At 48.1% G+C, this 15,305-nt stretch overlaps 1 protein-coding gene across 1 annotated transcript in view; it reads left to right on the top strand.

The window, feature by feature from the left end:
* Positions 1 to 15,305, top strand: part of ESPN (espin) — a 109,039-nt gene that overhangs the window by 41,088 nt on the left and 52,646 nt on the right. The window contains exon 7 of the mRNA XM_088671780.1: positions 1,464 to 1,735. Within this exon, the coding sequence (XP_088527906.1) occupies positions 1,464 to 1,735 (272 nt within the window). The remainder of the gene's footprint in view (positions 1 to 1,463; positions 1,736 to 15,305) is intronic.

The raw sequence follows: 15,305 nt of genomic DNA, 5'->3' as shown, positions 1-15,305 counted from the left end.
AAACTTGCACACCGCCTTTCATCTAAAGAGCTCGCAGAATAAAATGAAAGATGAAACACAAGTAAACGATCAAACCGAAATCACGAAGCAATAACCTCCGTGTCTCACAGACATATTTAAAAGGTTGTAGAATATTAATCCACCAAAGGCCTGGTTGAAGAGGAACGTATTTGCCTGGTGCCTAAAATATATATACAGTAATGAAGGCGCCAGTCAAACTTCCCTGGGGAGAGCATTCTACAAACGGGGAGCCACTACAGAAAAGGGACCTGGAGGATCATCTATTCCAATGTAGGAATCTCAACTAGATCTTATCTGACAGATGAGCATCCAACCTCTGCTCTTCTTTCTCTGTTTTTAAATTTTAGATTAGTTTTCTTTGATCTTATTTCACCACGAAAAAGCTTCAACAAAATCTTATGACAAAAGGTGGGGGGAAAACCCAACCTCCACTTAAAAACCTCCAATGAATCGTAGAATCGTAGAGTTGGGTGGGACTCCAAGGGTCATCCAAACCCACTCCTGCAATACAGGGATCACAGCTAAAGAATCCCTGGCAGACGGCCGTTCAACTTTTGTTTAAAAACCTCCCATGGAGGGGAATCCGCCTCCTTCGAAGGGAGTCTGTTCCACTGTTGAATGCCTCTTACAGTCAGAAAGTTATTCCAAAGGTTTAGTTGGAATCTCCTTTCCTGTCATTTGAATCCACCGATTCTGATTCTTCCCTGTGGAGCAGCAGCAGAAAACAAGCTTTCTCCATCTTCCGTGTGACGGCTCTTTAGATATTTAGTCTTCTCTTCTCTAGGTGAAACATCCCCAACTCCCTCAGCCTGTCCTCATAAGGCTCAGTTTCCCCAGACCTTTTTATCATCTTGGCCACACATACACACCAGGGCCAAGGGAAGAGTGCCACCTTGTGGCACAGATTAGTGCTTCATTGCCAGCCTACTAGAGAACGTTACCAGCTCACAGCTGCAAGCAATGCCCGCATTTCCAAAAACAGCTATGGTTTCTTTTGAAAATAATTTCAAATAAGGACATTGCGAAGAGTTAGTTGGTCCTCCCTTTTAAAGCCCCACAGGCTCAGGGTGAGCCTAAGCAATCTTGCACTAATTGCACCTGCTGGGGAGGGTTCTTGCCTTCAGGCTTTGTAGGCTTCCTGGATATTTCTGTTTGGACACTGTAGAAAACTGCAGGGATGCTGGAGTTAGGTGGACCCAACAGGGCTCGTCTTGTGCTCCCATATGTTGTGCACCCATTTTTGGAGACCTCTGCTACAAAATGTGGAGAAGTGCAAATTTCCGAGGATATTTCAAAGGACTGCAAATGTCAAAGGGTATTTTCAAAGGCTGTTTTTTGCAAATTTCAAAGAATATTTCAGTCTGTGCTCTCTCTCTCTCTCTCTCTCTCTCTCTCTCTCTCTCTCTCTCTCTCTTTCTCTCTCCTCCGACTCCTTGTTCCAGGAGTTCCCGGTACGACAATCACAGATATGCAAACCTACATGGACATGCTGAACCCTGACCTTGCCCCCGGGCACAGCAAGAAGGGGGGTGAGGCCTCCCCACCCCCACCTCCAAACTTCCCGGCGCCTCCCCCGCCCCCCGACACCAAGGTGCTCCCTCCTCCTCCTGGCTACCCGGCGCCAAACCCCCCAGAGGTTCAGCACACGGCCGAGATCTATGTGCAGGCGAAGAACAATCTCCGCCATGTGGAGAGCGAAGCCCTCAAGAGGGAGGTAAGGCCCAGGATGCCGCAGGACCCTTTTGAGAAATGCTAAACTTTGTGCCGGAAGCTGTCTTGGCTTTCTCTTGCAGTTTCTTGGTGCTGTGGAGGAGATCCCAAACTCACCTTGAGTAGGTGGGAAGCCCAGCAGCGACATAAAGGGTGCATAGGATTCCTCCGGGGTCATGGTTTTCAAACATAGGAAGCCACCTCAGTCACCCTGCTATAAACCTGGGACCCTCCAGATATTTTGAACCACAGCTGGAGGGCACCAGGTTGACGAAGGCTGCTGTAGGTGTCTATAGAGCAGTGGGTCCCAAAGCTGGCGGTGGGATTACTTAGGGGGGCACTAACAGGCAAGGGGGGCACAGAAGGTGTAAATGACTTTGGGAAGCTGGTATCACCAGATCAAGTTCATCAGTGTTGTTGACTTAATTAAACTACATAGTTTTAATTGGATCTTAAATAAATGGTTACTGTTTTTAAATGTTATTGCACTGTTACATTGGGTTCTGCAAACGATGATTCTGAATGATGCTTTTTTAATATATTAGGGCAAGGGGCAATGGGGATGAGTTTATGTTGGCCCAATAAGGTTTTGCAACTACTGTTTTGCAGTGCTTTATTATGTTTTTGTATATACCGTATTTCTCAAATATAAGGCACACTTTCTGCCTGTGATGCTGTACCAATTTTACCAGTCTGTGAGCCCAGTTCGTAGGACGGACCACTACATTTAAAGCATCGCAAACCAGCTCAGGACCAGGATCCGTAAAGGACTTTCTGTTTCTGAACGCCTTAGCACTTGGGACGTCAGGGGAGGCCTTGCCGCATTTCCCATCAGACCTGCATGTACTAGGCAGAGACCCTTCCCCACCTTAGTTCCCAGACGATCTGGCTGACTCTTCCTTAGGGGAAAATGTTGGTCGTTGCAGCAGGCCCATGGCTTGGCCAGCATTCCACTGTTCTCTTCTCCCCACTTTGCAAAGGGATTTCTGTCTGCTCTGCTGGTTGGATGATGAGCGCTGCTCTGCTTTTCCTCCATGGGATGTTTTTGCTAATCTTAACCGTCTGGGACTCCAGGGATGGGACTGGCTGGCCTAAGTAATACTTGAGTTGACTCCAGCTCCCTACAGAAACAACATCTCCTATAGCAGGCATCCCCAAACTACGGCCCGGGGGCCGGATGCGGCCCAATTGGCCTCCCAATCCGGCCCGCGAAAGGTCTGGGGATCGGCATGGTCATTATGCACTTTTTAAAAAATTTCCCAGCGAGAGCCATTTTACCCCCCTGCGTCGCCTCTTCTTCGCCGCCAGGAGCCTGCGCCTGTCCTGAGCGCAGCAGCAGCGCCAAGGAAGGGAAGCATGGCACGGGCTCCTCCTGGGCGCCGCCTGTGGCTGCTCCTCCTCCTAGTGGCGCAGCGTCTCTCTCCTTCTCCGAGGACTCCGCGCCGCACCTCCTTCTCCTTTCCCCCGTGCTGGGTTCCGCTCAGTCGAGCTTCACCCACCAGCGCGCGCACAGCTCTTGCTGGTCCCGCGGTGTGTGCGCTGATGGCGAAGCTTGACTGAGCGGAACCCAGGGCTGGGGAAAGAAAAAGGAGACGCGGTGCGGAGTCCTCGAAGAAGAAGAGAGACGCAGCGCAGCTTCTCAGCCCGGAGGAGAAACCTTCCCTCCTCCGCAGCTCGCTTTAAAGCAGCGAAGCTGGGCAGGAGCCGGGCTGCTCGTTCCTCCCCACCCCTTTGCTGCCTCCCCCAACTGCGGCTCCTGTGCCTGCGCTTGCGAGAGGCAGCAGCAGGACAGGAGCCTTTTCGGGCTTGCAAGAGCAGGCAGAGGAGCCCAGGGGGTGCCCAGGAAGGCGGTGGGAAAAAGCGGCGCTGCGCCTTTAAGAGGCTCTGAACGGAGCTCCTGGCTCGCCCCTCCTGCCTCCGCTTGGCTGCTTCCGCTCGCTCGGCTGCTTCAGTCAGCTCCTCAGCCCCAGAGCCGAGTCCAAAAGGCAGCTCCACTGACTTTTCTCCTCCTGGCTCCGCAGCCCTGGGCAGCAACTGACAAAGGAGACCTGCCTAATCTGCCCTAGGACCCCAAAATATCAATCTCCCGCTTTTTGTGTGTTTTTTCATCCCGGTGTTTATCTCATTCATCTCTTAAGGCAGCTGGGTCTCCCCCCTCTCTCACTGCCAGGCTAAGAGCTCAGTTACTTTGCAGTAAGTTCAACGGGAATCAGGTAGGGCTGCCCATGAAACGTGGCTAAAGCCATTTGTCTCTTCCAATGTTTTTTATGATGATGAAATTCAGTTTAAAACTTTCAGATACAAAGTTCCCCCTTCCCCTCTCCAGACGCCAAAGACCAGTACAGTTAGAGTTTTTTGCCATCTGTTTTTAGAGCAATACTGTATTATAAAGAATTAATGGTGTCACTTTGGACTGCTTTGAATGAATGTGGCAGCATCTCCCTCCCTGACCCCACACCCCCAGTCTTCGCTCAGTGAAGGCAGCATCTCCCTCCTTGACCCCACACCCGAGGGAGAGGTGTGCCCGTGGGGGGCTGAGCCGCCTCTTAACAACTCTGGAAAATGGAGTCTCTGTCCCTCCGGACTCTCTCTCTCTGCTGCCCACCCTGAGAGAAACATGGGGTGGGGTGGGGCGCAGCAGGGGTCCTTGCGCCAAAAAAAATATATAGTCCGGCCCAGCACAGGGTCTGGGGGCGGTGGACCGGCCCCCGGCTGAAAAAGTTTGGGGACCCCTGTCCTATAGGCACCTCAGCAGGGCTCCTGGAGCTCTCTAAGGTGCTGAATGCTCTCTGCTTAACTGGGACATTGACTGCCTCCCCTGAGAACCTCGTGACCCCAGAAATGGACACAGTCTCAGGTTGTGGTATGACTCTGCACCTTGGCACAGTGGCCTCCTTGCTCTGAAATCTCCCCAACTTGTGGGTGCTCTCAGAACCCTCAAAACTTCATCCTTTGATCGGAAAGATCTTTGTGAGCCTCTAGCTCAGGCATCCCCAAACTGAGGCCCTCAAGATGTTTTGGCCTACAACTCCCATGACCCCTAGCTAACAGGACCAGTGGTCGGGGAAGATGGGAATTGTAGTCCAAAACATCTGGAAGGCCGAAGTTTGGGGATGCCTGCTCTAGCTCCAAGTATGGAGGGTTGAGACTCTTCTCAATGCTGAGCTTTCCCTAGGGTTACTGGGCAAATGTCTTCCTCTGTTCCTTCCTCCCTTCACACAGACTTTGCTTTCTTGGCTCGTTGCCACCGGAAAGAGTTTCCCATTGGTCCTTGCTGTGTCTCCCATGCTGAGTCAATGCTTTGCTTTCTAAGTATCCCTTCCTTCCAAGTCCAATTGAGGGAGATGCATCAGGGGTGTGTGGGTGTGTGACATGAGACGGGGCCTTCTCTGTGGTGGCCCCACAGCTTTGAACATAAGAACAATCCTGCTGGTTCAGGCCAATGGCCCTTCCACTCTAGTACAGTGGTACCTCAGGTTAATAACTTAATTCGTTCTGGAGGTCCATTCTTAACCTGAAACTGTTCTTAACCTGAGGTACCACTTTAGCTAATGGGGCCTCCCACTGCTGCCGCGCAGCCGCCGCTTGATTTCTGTTCTCACCCTGAAGCAAAGTTCTTAACCCGAGGTACTATTTCTGGGTTAGCGGAGTCTGTAACCTGAAGCGTCTGTAACCTGAGGTACCACTGTATCCTGTTCTCACAGTGGGCAGCCAGATGCTTTCAGGTAACCAGCAAGCAGGATCCAAGCACAAAAACACTCCCTCCTGTGGTTTCCAGCTACTGGTGTTCAGAAGCATTGCTCTCCTGGAATGAATTCCTGGAACTGACTCTGCTGGCAGCATGGCACCAGGTTAAGGCCTACTGTATCCGTTTGCCTGTGCTTTTCTTCTGGGTTGCCAGCATTAGTGTCTCTTGTTGTAAGGTCTGTTCCTCAAGATGATCTTAAGGCTGATCTCCAGTTGGTTTTAGGTACGTTTTATCTGCTCCGTCTGACTTGGGCTTTTTTGTTTTAGGTGTTTGTATTTTAACTGATTTGTAACATCCTCTGAAATCATACCTGAAAGACCACCTCATTCCCTACAGTCTTTCCCAGGTGTTAAGGCAAACAGAGAGGTTCCTCTTGGTGGTTCCACCTCCCTCAGATGTTCAAGGGGTGGTGGCAGTGGCCCAGCAGAGGGTCTTCTCTGTGGCAGCCCCTAAAGTGTGGAACTCCACACACACACATTGGTGTTCCTGGCCCCTTCACTACACAGCTTCTGGCAAATGCTGAATATGCACCCTGACCTGTGTGTGACATATTCCATTCTTATGAATGGAATATGTTTCAACTGTTTTTAATTCTGAATATTCATGGATTATAGAATCATATAATTGTAGAGTTGGTAGGGGTGCCAAGGGTCATCTCTTCCAACCCCTTGCAATGCAGGAATCACAGCTAAAGAATCCTTGACAGATGGGATTCTTTTGAAAACCTCCCATGAAGGATAACCCACCACCTTCTGAGGGAGTCTGTTCTTCTGGGCAGCTCTCACTGTCAGAAACTTCTTCCCAATGTCTACTCGGAATCTCCTTTCTTGCCATTTGAATCTGTTGGTTTGGGTCTTCACCTCTGGAGCCGCAGAAAACTAGCTGGCTCCACCTTCCACATGACAGCCCTTCGGATATTTGAATAGTCACGATATTTTAAGTAGTTGTGACCCACCTCAGGGTGAAGGGTAGGTAATAAAACGATGATAGAGATTGTGGGTGGGGTGAAAGTATACGTAATAATTAAATAAACTTTCCAAAGCTCATAGGAATCATAGGATTGTAGAGTTGGAAGGGACCTCGAGGGCCATCTAGTCCAACCCCCTGCAATGCAGGAATCTCAGCTAAAGCATCCATGACAGGTGGCCATCCAACATCTGCTTAAAAACCTCCAAGGAAGGAGAGTCCACAACCTCCCACCTCCCACTGTTGAACAGCTGTTACTGCCAGAAAGTTCTTCCTGATGTTTAGTCCTAATCTCTCTTCTTGTAACTTAAAGCCTATTGGTTCAAGTCCTACCCTCACAGGGCAGCTTCGACCTTCTATCTGCAGATAGAACACCCCACGCCTGCCTGACACAATCCTGTCCTTTCCCATTCCTCTCTCTTGTCTTGGGATTGTGGTGGAGTGCAAGCGGTCTTGGTCCCCGCTTCTTGCCTGTCTATGATGTGAAGCGACAGAGGGGCTGTCAGGAACAATAGCTGGCTTGTTGGCCCCACTCCTCCTGGCTGACTCACCACAACAGGCTGCAGTTAGGAAAAATTGATGGCTCCATTTGTAATTTGGTTAATTGCACCGGCCCTTTCATTCCCCCTTAGCCCTGGTTTGGGGCTCAGGAATGCAGTTCGGTTTGCAGACTCAGCAGCTTGCAAGGGGCCTGGCTGCTGCTGTGACTTTTAGACCCACAACCAGGTCACTTTCTGGCAGACTGAGGGACAGGGGAAGGCTTTAAAAAATAAAATAAAGGGAAATAAATGGTTCATTGAGCCCCTTGAGGTCTCTTGCTGGCTGCTGAAGGATTTGGAAGGCTGGCTCCTGAGTGGCAAGTGACTGAATGCAGGGATAGGGGAAGAATTGAGCCATGATGGGTGTCCCTTGGCGCATGGAGTCTCTGAGATCAGCGGCTATGTCTGGAAGGCACAATAAGCAGAACACTCTGCACTGTAGAATGCTGGATCCCCAGATATTCATGCCAAGCCTGGTCAATTAAGAAAGTTGTTGACAACTGAGATTTAGAGCAGACCCAGTGGAATGAAGGGACCTAAGTTAATCATGTCCATGAATTTCAGTGGGTCTGTTTCCCTCTCCAAGGGTGACCCCATGTAGAAAGCGTTGCAGCAGTCTAGGCTAGATGAGAGCCATGCATGTGTAACTGAGGCACTTCCCCCCAAACGGGGACACAGCTGGTGGATGTTGCCATGTGAGGACCTCTGGCTGCCAAATAGTTGGCAGGTGTAATGCACATATCCCAAATCAGATACCCCCGCAAGGGTTGAGCGAGCCCAGCCTGCTAAAACTATGTGCAATTTGAACACTGTGACAAGTAAAGCTGCACTCTGAGACCTACATAATTTCCGCACATGTTAATATTTTCCTCTGGTTTTGCGTCATGTATCCTGCTGCTTTGCACAATTTATTCCGTGGTGCTGCTGCTGGTTATGGGAAGGGAAGCCAGCAATGGCTCCCAGATCACTGGAATATCTGATTCTTCCTCTTCTCTGCCTGCTAAGATTTCAACAAGCAGATTTTTATTGTGAGAGGGCTCAAAACTTGCTACTTAAAATGGAACCTAAAGTTCAAAGAAAACCACATTTTCTTTGCCCCACATTCTACACTTTCCCCGTGCAGTATACAGGCTTTCTGATACTGGTAAAGTTTTTCACTAACTCCCACAATCTAGGTAATAAGGACAGGGGGATCCAGCATCTTGGTTTAAAAATATATATGCAAAAGGACTAAATGAATTGAAATTTACAGAAATCCTTTTTTTCACAATCACACAAATTCTTTAATGCTGGCATGTGTTAAAGCAGGCATCCCAAAACTTCGGCCCTCCAGATGTTTTGCACTACAATTCCCATCATCCCTGACCACTGGTCCTGTTAGCTGGGGATCATGGGAGTTGTAGGCCAAAACATCTGGAGGACCGGAGTTTGGGGGTGCCTGTGTTAAAGGTTGGACAGATCTGTCTCAGGCCTTTGTCCGCTTCATTTATTTATTCACGAACCCAACTCATTCTTTTTCCACACCAATCTGCTTATACAGTGGTACCTCTGGTTACAAACTTAATTCGTTCCGGAGGTCCGTTCTTAACTTGAAACCATTCTTAACCTGAGGTGTACCACTTTACCTAATGGGGCCTCCCACTGCCGCCATGCCGCCGGCACGCGATCCTGAGGTAAAGTTCTTAACCCGAGGTACTACTTCAAGGTTAGCGGAGTCTGTAACCTGAAGTGTTTGTAAACCAAGGTGTTTGTAACCCGAGGTACCACTGTATTTTTTTTTTTAAGGAAAGCATGAAAACGTGCTTTAATATTTTACCTTAAAATGTGGATTTGTGTGTGTGTGTGTTAACCTAACCTATGCATTTCAGTGTGTTTTTGAACCAAGAACTATCCTGCAAAATTTGGAGCAGTGCAAAAAGTGAAGGGCAGCCTGTATTTCAAGCCATGTGCTGGTCATGGAGCTGCAAATCTGGTCAGCTCACTTTAAAACGCAGACCATATAAAGTCCTCAAGCATTTGTTGTGTTTGTTTTGGTGGTGGGCTGTGGGCACCCCTGAAATATTAATATTATTAATAATAATTTTATTATTAATACACCACCCTTCCAGCTGGCTTTCCCCAGCCACTCTGGACAGCCTCCAGCACATATAAAAACATAGCAAGATGTCAAACCTTAACAACAACAACAACAACAACAACAACAACAACAACAACAACAACAACAACAACAACAACTTATTTTTTATACCCTCCCATGTGGCTGGGTTTCCCCAGCCACTCTGGGTAGCTTCCAGCAAAATATTAAAATACAACAATTCATCAAATATTTTAAAAGTTCCCTAAACAGGACAGCCTCCATGTCTTCTAAAAGTCAAATAGTTGTTTATCTCTTTGACATCTGCTGGGAGAGTGTTCCACAGGGCGGGTGCCACTACCAAGAAGGCCCTCTGCCTGGTTCCCTGTAACCTCACTTCTCACAATGAGGGAACTGCCAGAAGACCCTCAGCGCTGGACCTCAGTGTCCGGGCTGAATGATGGGGGTGGAGACGCTCCTTCAGGTATACTGGGCCGAAGCCATTTAGGGCTTTAAAGGTCAGCACCAACACTTTGAATTGTGCTCGGAAATGTACTCCGCAGGGAGGGCGCCATTGCCAAGAAGGCCCTCTCCCTGGGTAAGTAGCTGCTGAAACACAGCAAGAGGGGCTGTGTGTTTCTCTGATGCCTGCAGAAACACGGGTGCAAAAGGAAACAGGCCCCCGGTTTGAAAACAGACATTTGCTTTCTTGCGGCCTCATTGCGTAGCTACAAGATTCAAGGTGTGCTTTTGTCAGTGGTGCTGTTGGTTAAACCACAGAGCCTAGGGCTTGCCGATCAGAAGGTCAGCAGTTCGAATCCCTGCAACAGGGTGAGCTCCCGTTGCTCGGCCGCTGCTCCTGCCAACCTAGCAGTTCAAAAGCATGTCAAAGTCAAGTAGATAAATAGGTACCGCTCCGGCAGGAAGGTAAATGGCGTTTCCGTGCACTGCTCTGGTTCGCCAGAAGCGGCTTAGTCACGCTGGCCACATGACCCGGAAGCTGTACGCCGGCTCCCTCGGCCAGTAAAGCGAGATGAGCACCGCAAACCCAGAGTTGTCTGCGAACAGTCAGGGGTCTCAGAAAATGGTAGACCTGGAGGTTTAAAGCAGATATTGGTTGTCCATCTGCCAGGGATTCTTTAGCTGTAATCCCTGGATTGCAGTTGTTTGGACTAGATGACCCTCGGAGTCCCTTCCTGCTCTGCAATCGACTGTTCTCTCAGGCTACTCCCCACACTTGGAAACCTAGGGAACCAATCCTGAGCCGGAGCCTTTGGCAAGGGCCATTGTCGCTTGGTGGTAGAGTGCCTGCCTTGCAGGAAGAATGCACCAGGTTCAATTCCCAACACGGCCAGGTCGGGCTGGGGAAGATTCTAGGCCTGAGACCCTGGAGAGCTGCTGCCAGTTAATGGAGACAATGTTGAGCTAAGTGGGCCAATGGTCTGATTCGGTAGAAGGCTGTTTGCTGTGTTCTTGGAATCTAGTTCCAGAGTACCTACACTGATGGGCAGCGGCTCTCCAGGTTTTCAGACTCGGGTGTCTCTTCCCATTTCTACCTGGAGATGTTGGGAGTTGAGCCAATGATCTTCTGCATGCAAAGCATTCGACTCTCGCCTTCGCCAAGCACTGGGGGGGGGGGGGTCCTAACCAAATCCTTAGGAAGACAGGGCCAGATCCATCCTCTGCCTCTGACATGCAGGGGTGTGTGTGTGTGTGTGTGTGTGTGTGTGTGTGTGTGTACACATGTGTAGGGTGAAGATACAGTGTCAGGCCCTGCTTGAGGAAGTGCATCCAAGGCCGAGGGTCTATTGTTGGCGGCTGGATTGTGTGGCACAGATACCTTTGCTGGGAAATAAATACACAAGTCTCCAGTTTCTCTGCAATGTGACCCCTCTTCCCCCTGCACAGCTAGCGGCACAAAGGCCTTAAACCCGCAGCATCGGGCTTAGGCAAAAATTCCTTAAATCATCCGCTTTGGCAGCAGCTCATTCCCCTCTTTTAGCATATTGCATGGTGGGGGGGGGGGGAGTGTTGGCGTCTTAGGGCTGGTTTACGCAACCAGCAGGACCAGGTGCTGAAGATTTAATCTGATTGGCTGAGGTGACCCAAGTGATTTCCCCCCCTGCCATTGTTAAGTGCTGCATACCCTAATGACGCCATGAGCAAACATTTACTTGGGTCGCTGCAGCCCAGTTGAATCAAACGGCAGCGGGAGGCAGGGCAGGTTTGCATGTATGCAGTGTAGGGGTTAGAGCGTCAGAGTAGAAGCTGGGAGACCAGGGTTCGAATCCCCCCACTCAACCATCGTGAAGTTCAGTGGGTGACCTTGGACCAGATGCTGCCTCTCGGCCCAACCTACCTCACAGGGTTGTTGTGGGGGGGGGGTTAAAATGAGGAACCATGTGTGCCACCATAAGCTCCTTGGGGGGGGGGGAGGTGGGATATAAGTGCCATAAATAAAATAAATGCATTTACTTGCTAACTGCTTTTGAGCCTCTCCCTTTCAGAGGGGAAAACAGGGCAGAAAAATTTGATGAAAAGTATAAAATAAATAAATAAATACGGACTATAAAACCTTAGCCAGGGACAAATTTTACAGTGAAGCTGCTTTGAGGGTGGATTGTGTGTTCCAAGATCCATAGAATCATAGACTCTTAGAGTTGGAAGGGATCCCAAGGGTCATCTAGTCCAACCCCCTGCAATGCAGGAATCTCAGCTAAAGCATGCACAGCTATCCTACCGCCTACCATACTGCAAAATGCTTTTCTTGCACAGCCACCTGTGCCTTGATAACAATTTGCTTGCTTGCGAGTTGGGAACTGAGCAGGAACAAAGCGCTTTTCATGAGACTGCTTAAGACCCTGTGGCATGCAGTTTGAAGCCCCTGTCATTGATACCGCTGCAAAATTCCCCAAATCGTTTGATTTGATTTTAAAATGAAAATGGTTTGGGAAGAGGTTTGCTTCCCAGAGTGTGCGTGCCTCTTTTACTTATTTTCTTTATTTAAACAATTTATATACCGCTGGAACTGCAGTCAGCTCTAAGCGTTGTACAAGAAATATGCTGTAATGCAGAAAAAGTTTTTTGTTTTTTTAAAGTAGCATATGAATAGCCAGAGCAAGCAATAGGCTGTCCCCATCTGGTGAAACACTTTTTATTGGGTTTTCTGACACAGTACGAAAACCTAGCAGTACCAAAATAAAAAGGGAAATAAATCCGAACAAACTGAAGGTGTGATTTTAAAAAAACCAATTGGGATAGAAATAGTTACAAAGTAGCATGAAGACATATGGAAAACTAAATAGAATTCTATGGACTCCCGTAACAGGTAAAAACAAACAAGTGTGTATCTGCTAATATCGAAAGCAAAATAATTCAAATGCAGTCAATGTACTCTGACAAAATCCTGATAATCTGAACAGATGTAACTCCAGATTAGAACAGAAACCCAAAGGGATTTTGACCAAATGCATCTTCCTCTGTGCTCTGCGGCATAAGAGCAGTTTGGCAGAGAAGCAAATGTAAAACATTAAACCAATTGTAATATATACAAATGGAAATAACACTACCAATTGGGGCTATTAACCACGTAATGCAGGGGTCAGCAACCTTTTTCAACCGTGAGTCTGTCCACCGTTCCTCAAACCATATGGTGGGCTGGACTATATTTTGAAGGGGAAAAAATAAACTAATTCCTATGCCCCACAAATAACCCAGAGATGCATTTTAAATAAAAGCACACATTCTACTCATGTACAAACATGCTTATTCCCAGACCATCTGTGGGCCAGATTGAGAAGGTGATTGGGCTGCATCCAGCCCACGGGCCTTAAGTTGCCTACCCCTGACGTAATGCTTATCTAGCCTTTGAGTGCCCCACACAAGTCAATTAATATGTGATCCAGGCAAGTTGCCTCTCAATGGAAGCTGCCCTTCCCAAACGGAGGAAGAATCTTATTTTTTCCCACTAATGAACCACCCCTGGACTCCGGGCATGGCCCCAGATGTATGCATAACAATTGGCTTGTTATTTGTACCATTATATTTGACGTTGTGCCAAACAGCTTTTAGGTACGTTAGTACAGAGACCCCTGATGAAGACCAAGGTCAAAATGCATCAGAACACCAGAAGAGCCTGCTGGATCAGGCCAGGGGCCCATCTAGTCCAGCATCCTGTCCTCACAGTGGCCACCCAGATGCCCCAATTGGGAAGCCCGCAAGCAGGACCTGAGCACAATGTCACCCACCCTCTCTGTGGCTTCCAACAACTGGTATTCATATACATTTATTGCCTCCAACCTAGTAGCCATCAATGCATTTGGGTTTCGTAATGGTCTTGAGTTATATCCGTTCGGATGGTTGATATATTTTGTGCTGCCTTGTGAGTATACGATTGTTGCTGTTTTGTCAGTATATGCTGCTCGGGTTTGCATTGCTTTTGGTTTTGAGATTAGTACACACACACAGAGAGAGTCATACCTCTAGTTACGTTCGCTGCGGGTTGTGTACATCACAGGTTACGAACTCGCCAAACCCAGAAGTGCCGGAACAGGTTACTTCTGGGTTCGGCAATTCACGCATGTGCAGACGCGCCGAATGATGTCACACACATGCGCAGAAGTGCCGAATCGTGCAGCTAGCATGCACAGATTCAGCGCTTCAGGTTCTGTATTGCTCTGGATGCGTATGGGGCTCCGGAACAGATCCCGTTCGCATCCAGAGGTACCCCCCTGTATATATACACATACATATACACATACATAGAGAGAGAGAGAGTTTGGCCAGGCATGCCTTCAGGCTGAAAGGACCCGTCGCAGGCTGTGATCAAGCTGTCTTCAGTCTTCCTGGGGGGAAAAGAGAGAAAGCTGCCTCCGCTCCAGTCTTCAAGGGGGATTCAACAGAATCCTGGCCGAATCACTCCACAAACAATGCCTGAATTAACCCAGCAGCTGGAGGTGCATTAACTATTGAATACCTCTCCTTTCATTGTGGCTTAGCGGGAAGAGGAAACCTCCTAAGCAGAAAAGAGGGGAGATGGAGGAGGACAAATGTGGAGCAGAGAAGTCAAATCTCGCAACAAGGGAAGCTGAATTTCCCTTAGGGGAGCCATTGAGCTTTTTCCCAGATGACCTGTTTATTGAGCAGCCATCCTTATATATTGGCCAGGAGGTTAGATGGCCTTGTGTTGAGTCTTTCCCACACTATCCCATAACTTTTCTTTTTGTAAAGAAGAAGAAGAAGAAGAAGAAGAAGAAGAAGAAGAAGAAGAAGAAGAAGAAGAAGAAGAAGAAGAAGAAGAAGAAGAAGAAGAAGAAGAAGTAGTCTGATCTTTGGGGGAAGTGGGCTTGTTGTGCGAAACCTCCCAGGCAACTATATTACCCCAACCTAATTTTGCTGATATGTGATGAGACCCCCACCGGAAAATGGCAACAGTCTGGAAGTACCCCCTTGTTTGTATTGGGGTTGTGACTCCAGTTTGACTCCTCTTTGGGATCCGGTTTTGCACTGCAGAATGCAGAAGCAGTGGTAGGACTACAAAGTCCCCGAGGCCCATGGGTTGACATCGACCTGTGTTAATTTCTTGCATGGTTTAGGTGGCATTCCACTAAGTTTTACTCACTGAAATAAATGTGTATATTTATTGTGTTTCTTAATTTCAGTGGATCGCCTCTGAGTAAAACTTAATTGAATACTGCTCCCCCCCTTTTTTGGTTACCAAGATGGACAGTACTGCTATTTTTCCAATTCTTTGTTTTCTTTGTGTGATCAACTAGGAGCTCAACCTTCCTGGGAAACCAGCATGCAAATATGAAACCAAATCAAAAGTGCAAGGTATTAAAAGTGCAAGGTATTAAAGAAGGCACGTATTAAAGTAATGCTCCCTGCTACAGTGGTACTTCGGTTTTTGAACGCTTCCGTTGATGGAACATTTCAGAACTTGAACACCGTAAACCTGGAAGTAAATGCTTCCATTTTGTTTCTTTTTTAAAGATAATTTTATTGACCTTTTACAATTTTATCATCATCACGACCATTACAGTGGGACCTCGATGTACAAATTTAATCCGTTCCGAATGCTGTATCAAGTGTATCTGAAGAAGTGTGCATGCACATGAAAGCTCATACCAAAATAAAAACTTAGTTTAAGGTGCTACTGAAGGAATTTTTTTATTTTCCGTTCCGAATGCACACTCGTAGGTCGAAAACTTCATATGTCGAGTTTCCCATAGGAAAAGCGGTTTCCCAT

The sequence above is a fragment of the Zootoca vivipara genome, chromosome 6 (assembly GCF_965207765.1).
Source record: "Zootoca vivipara chromosome 6, rZooViv2.hap1.1, whole genome shotgun sequence".
In the NCBI taxonomy this organism is placed as follows: Eukaryota; Metazoa; Chordata; class Lepidosauria; order Squamata; family Lacertidae; genus Zootoca; species Zootoca vivipara.
Note: the sequence above shows the minus strand (reverse complement) of the source record. Positions and strands in the feature narration are given on the sequence as shown.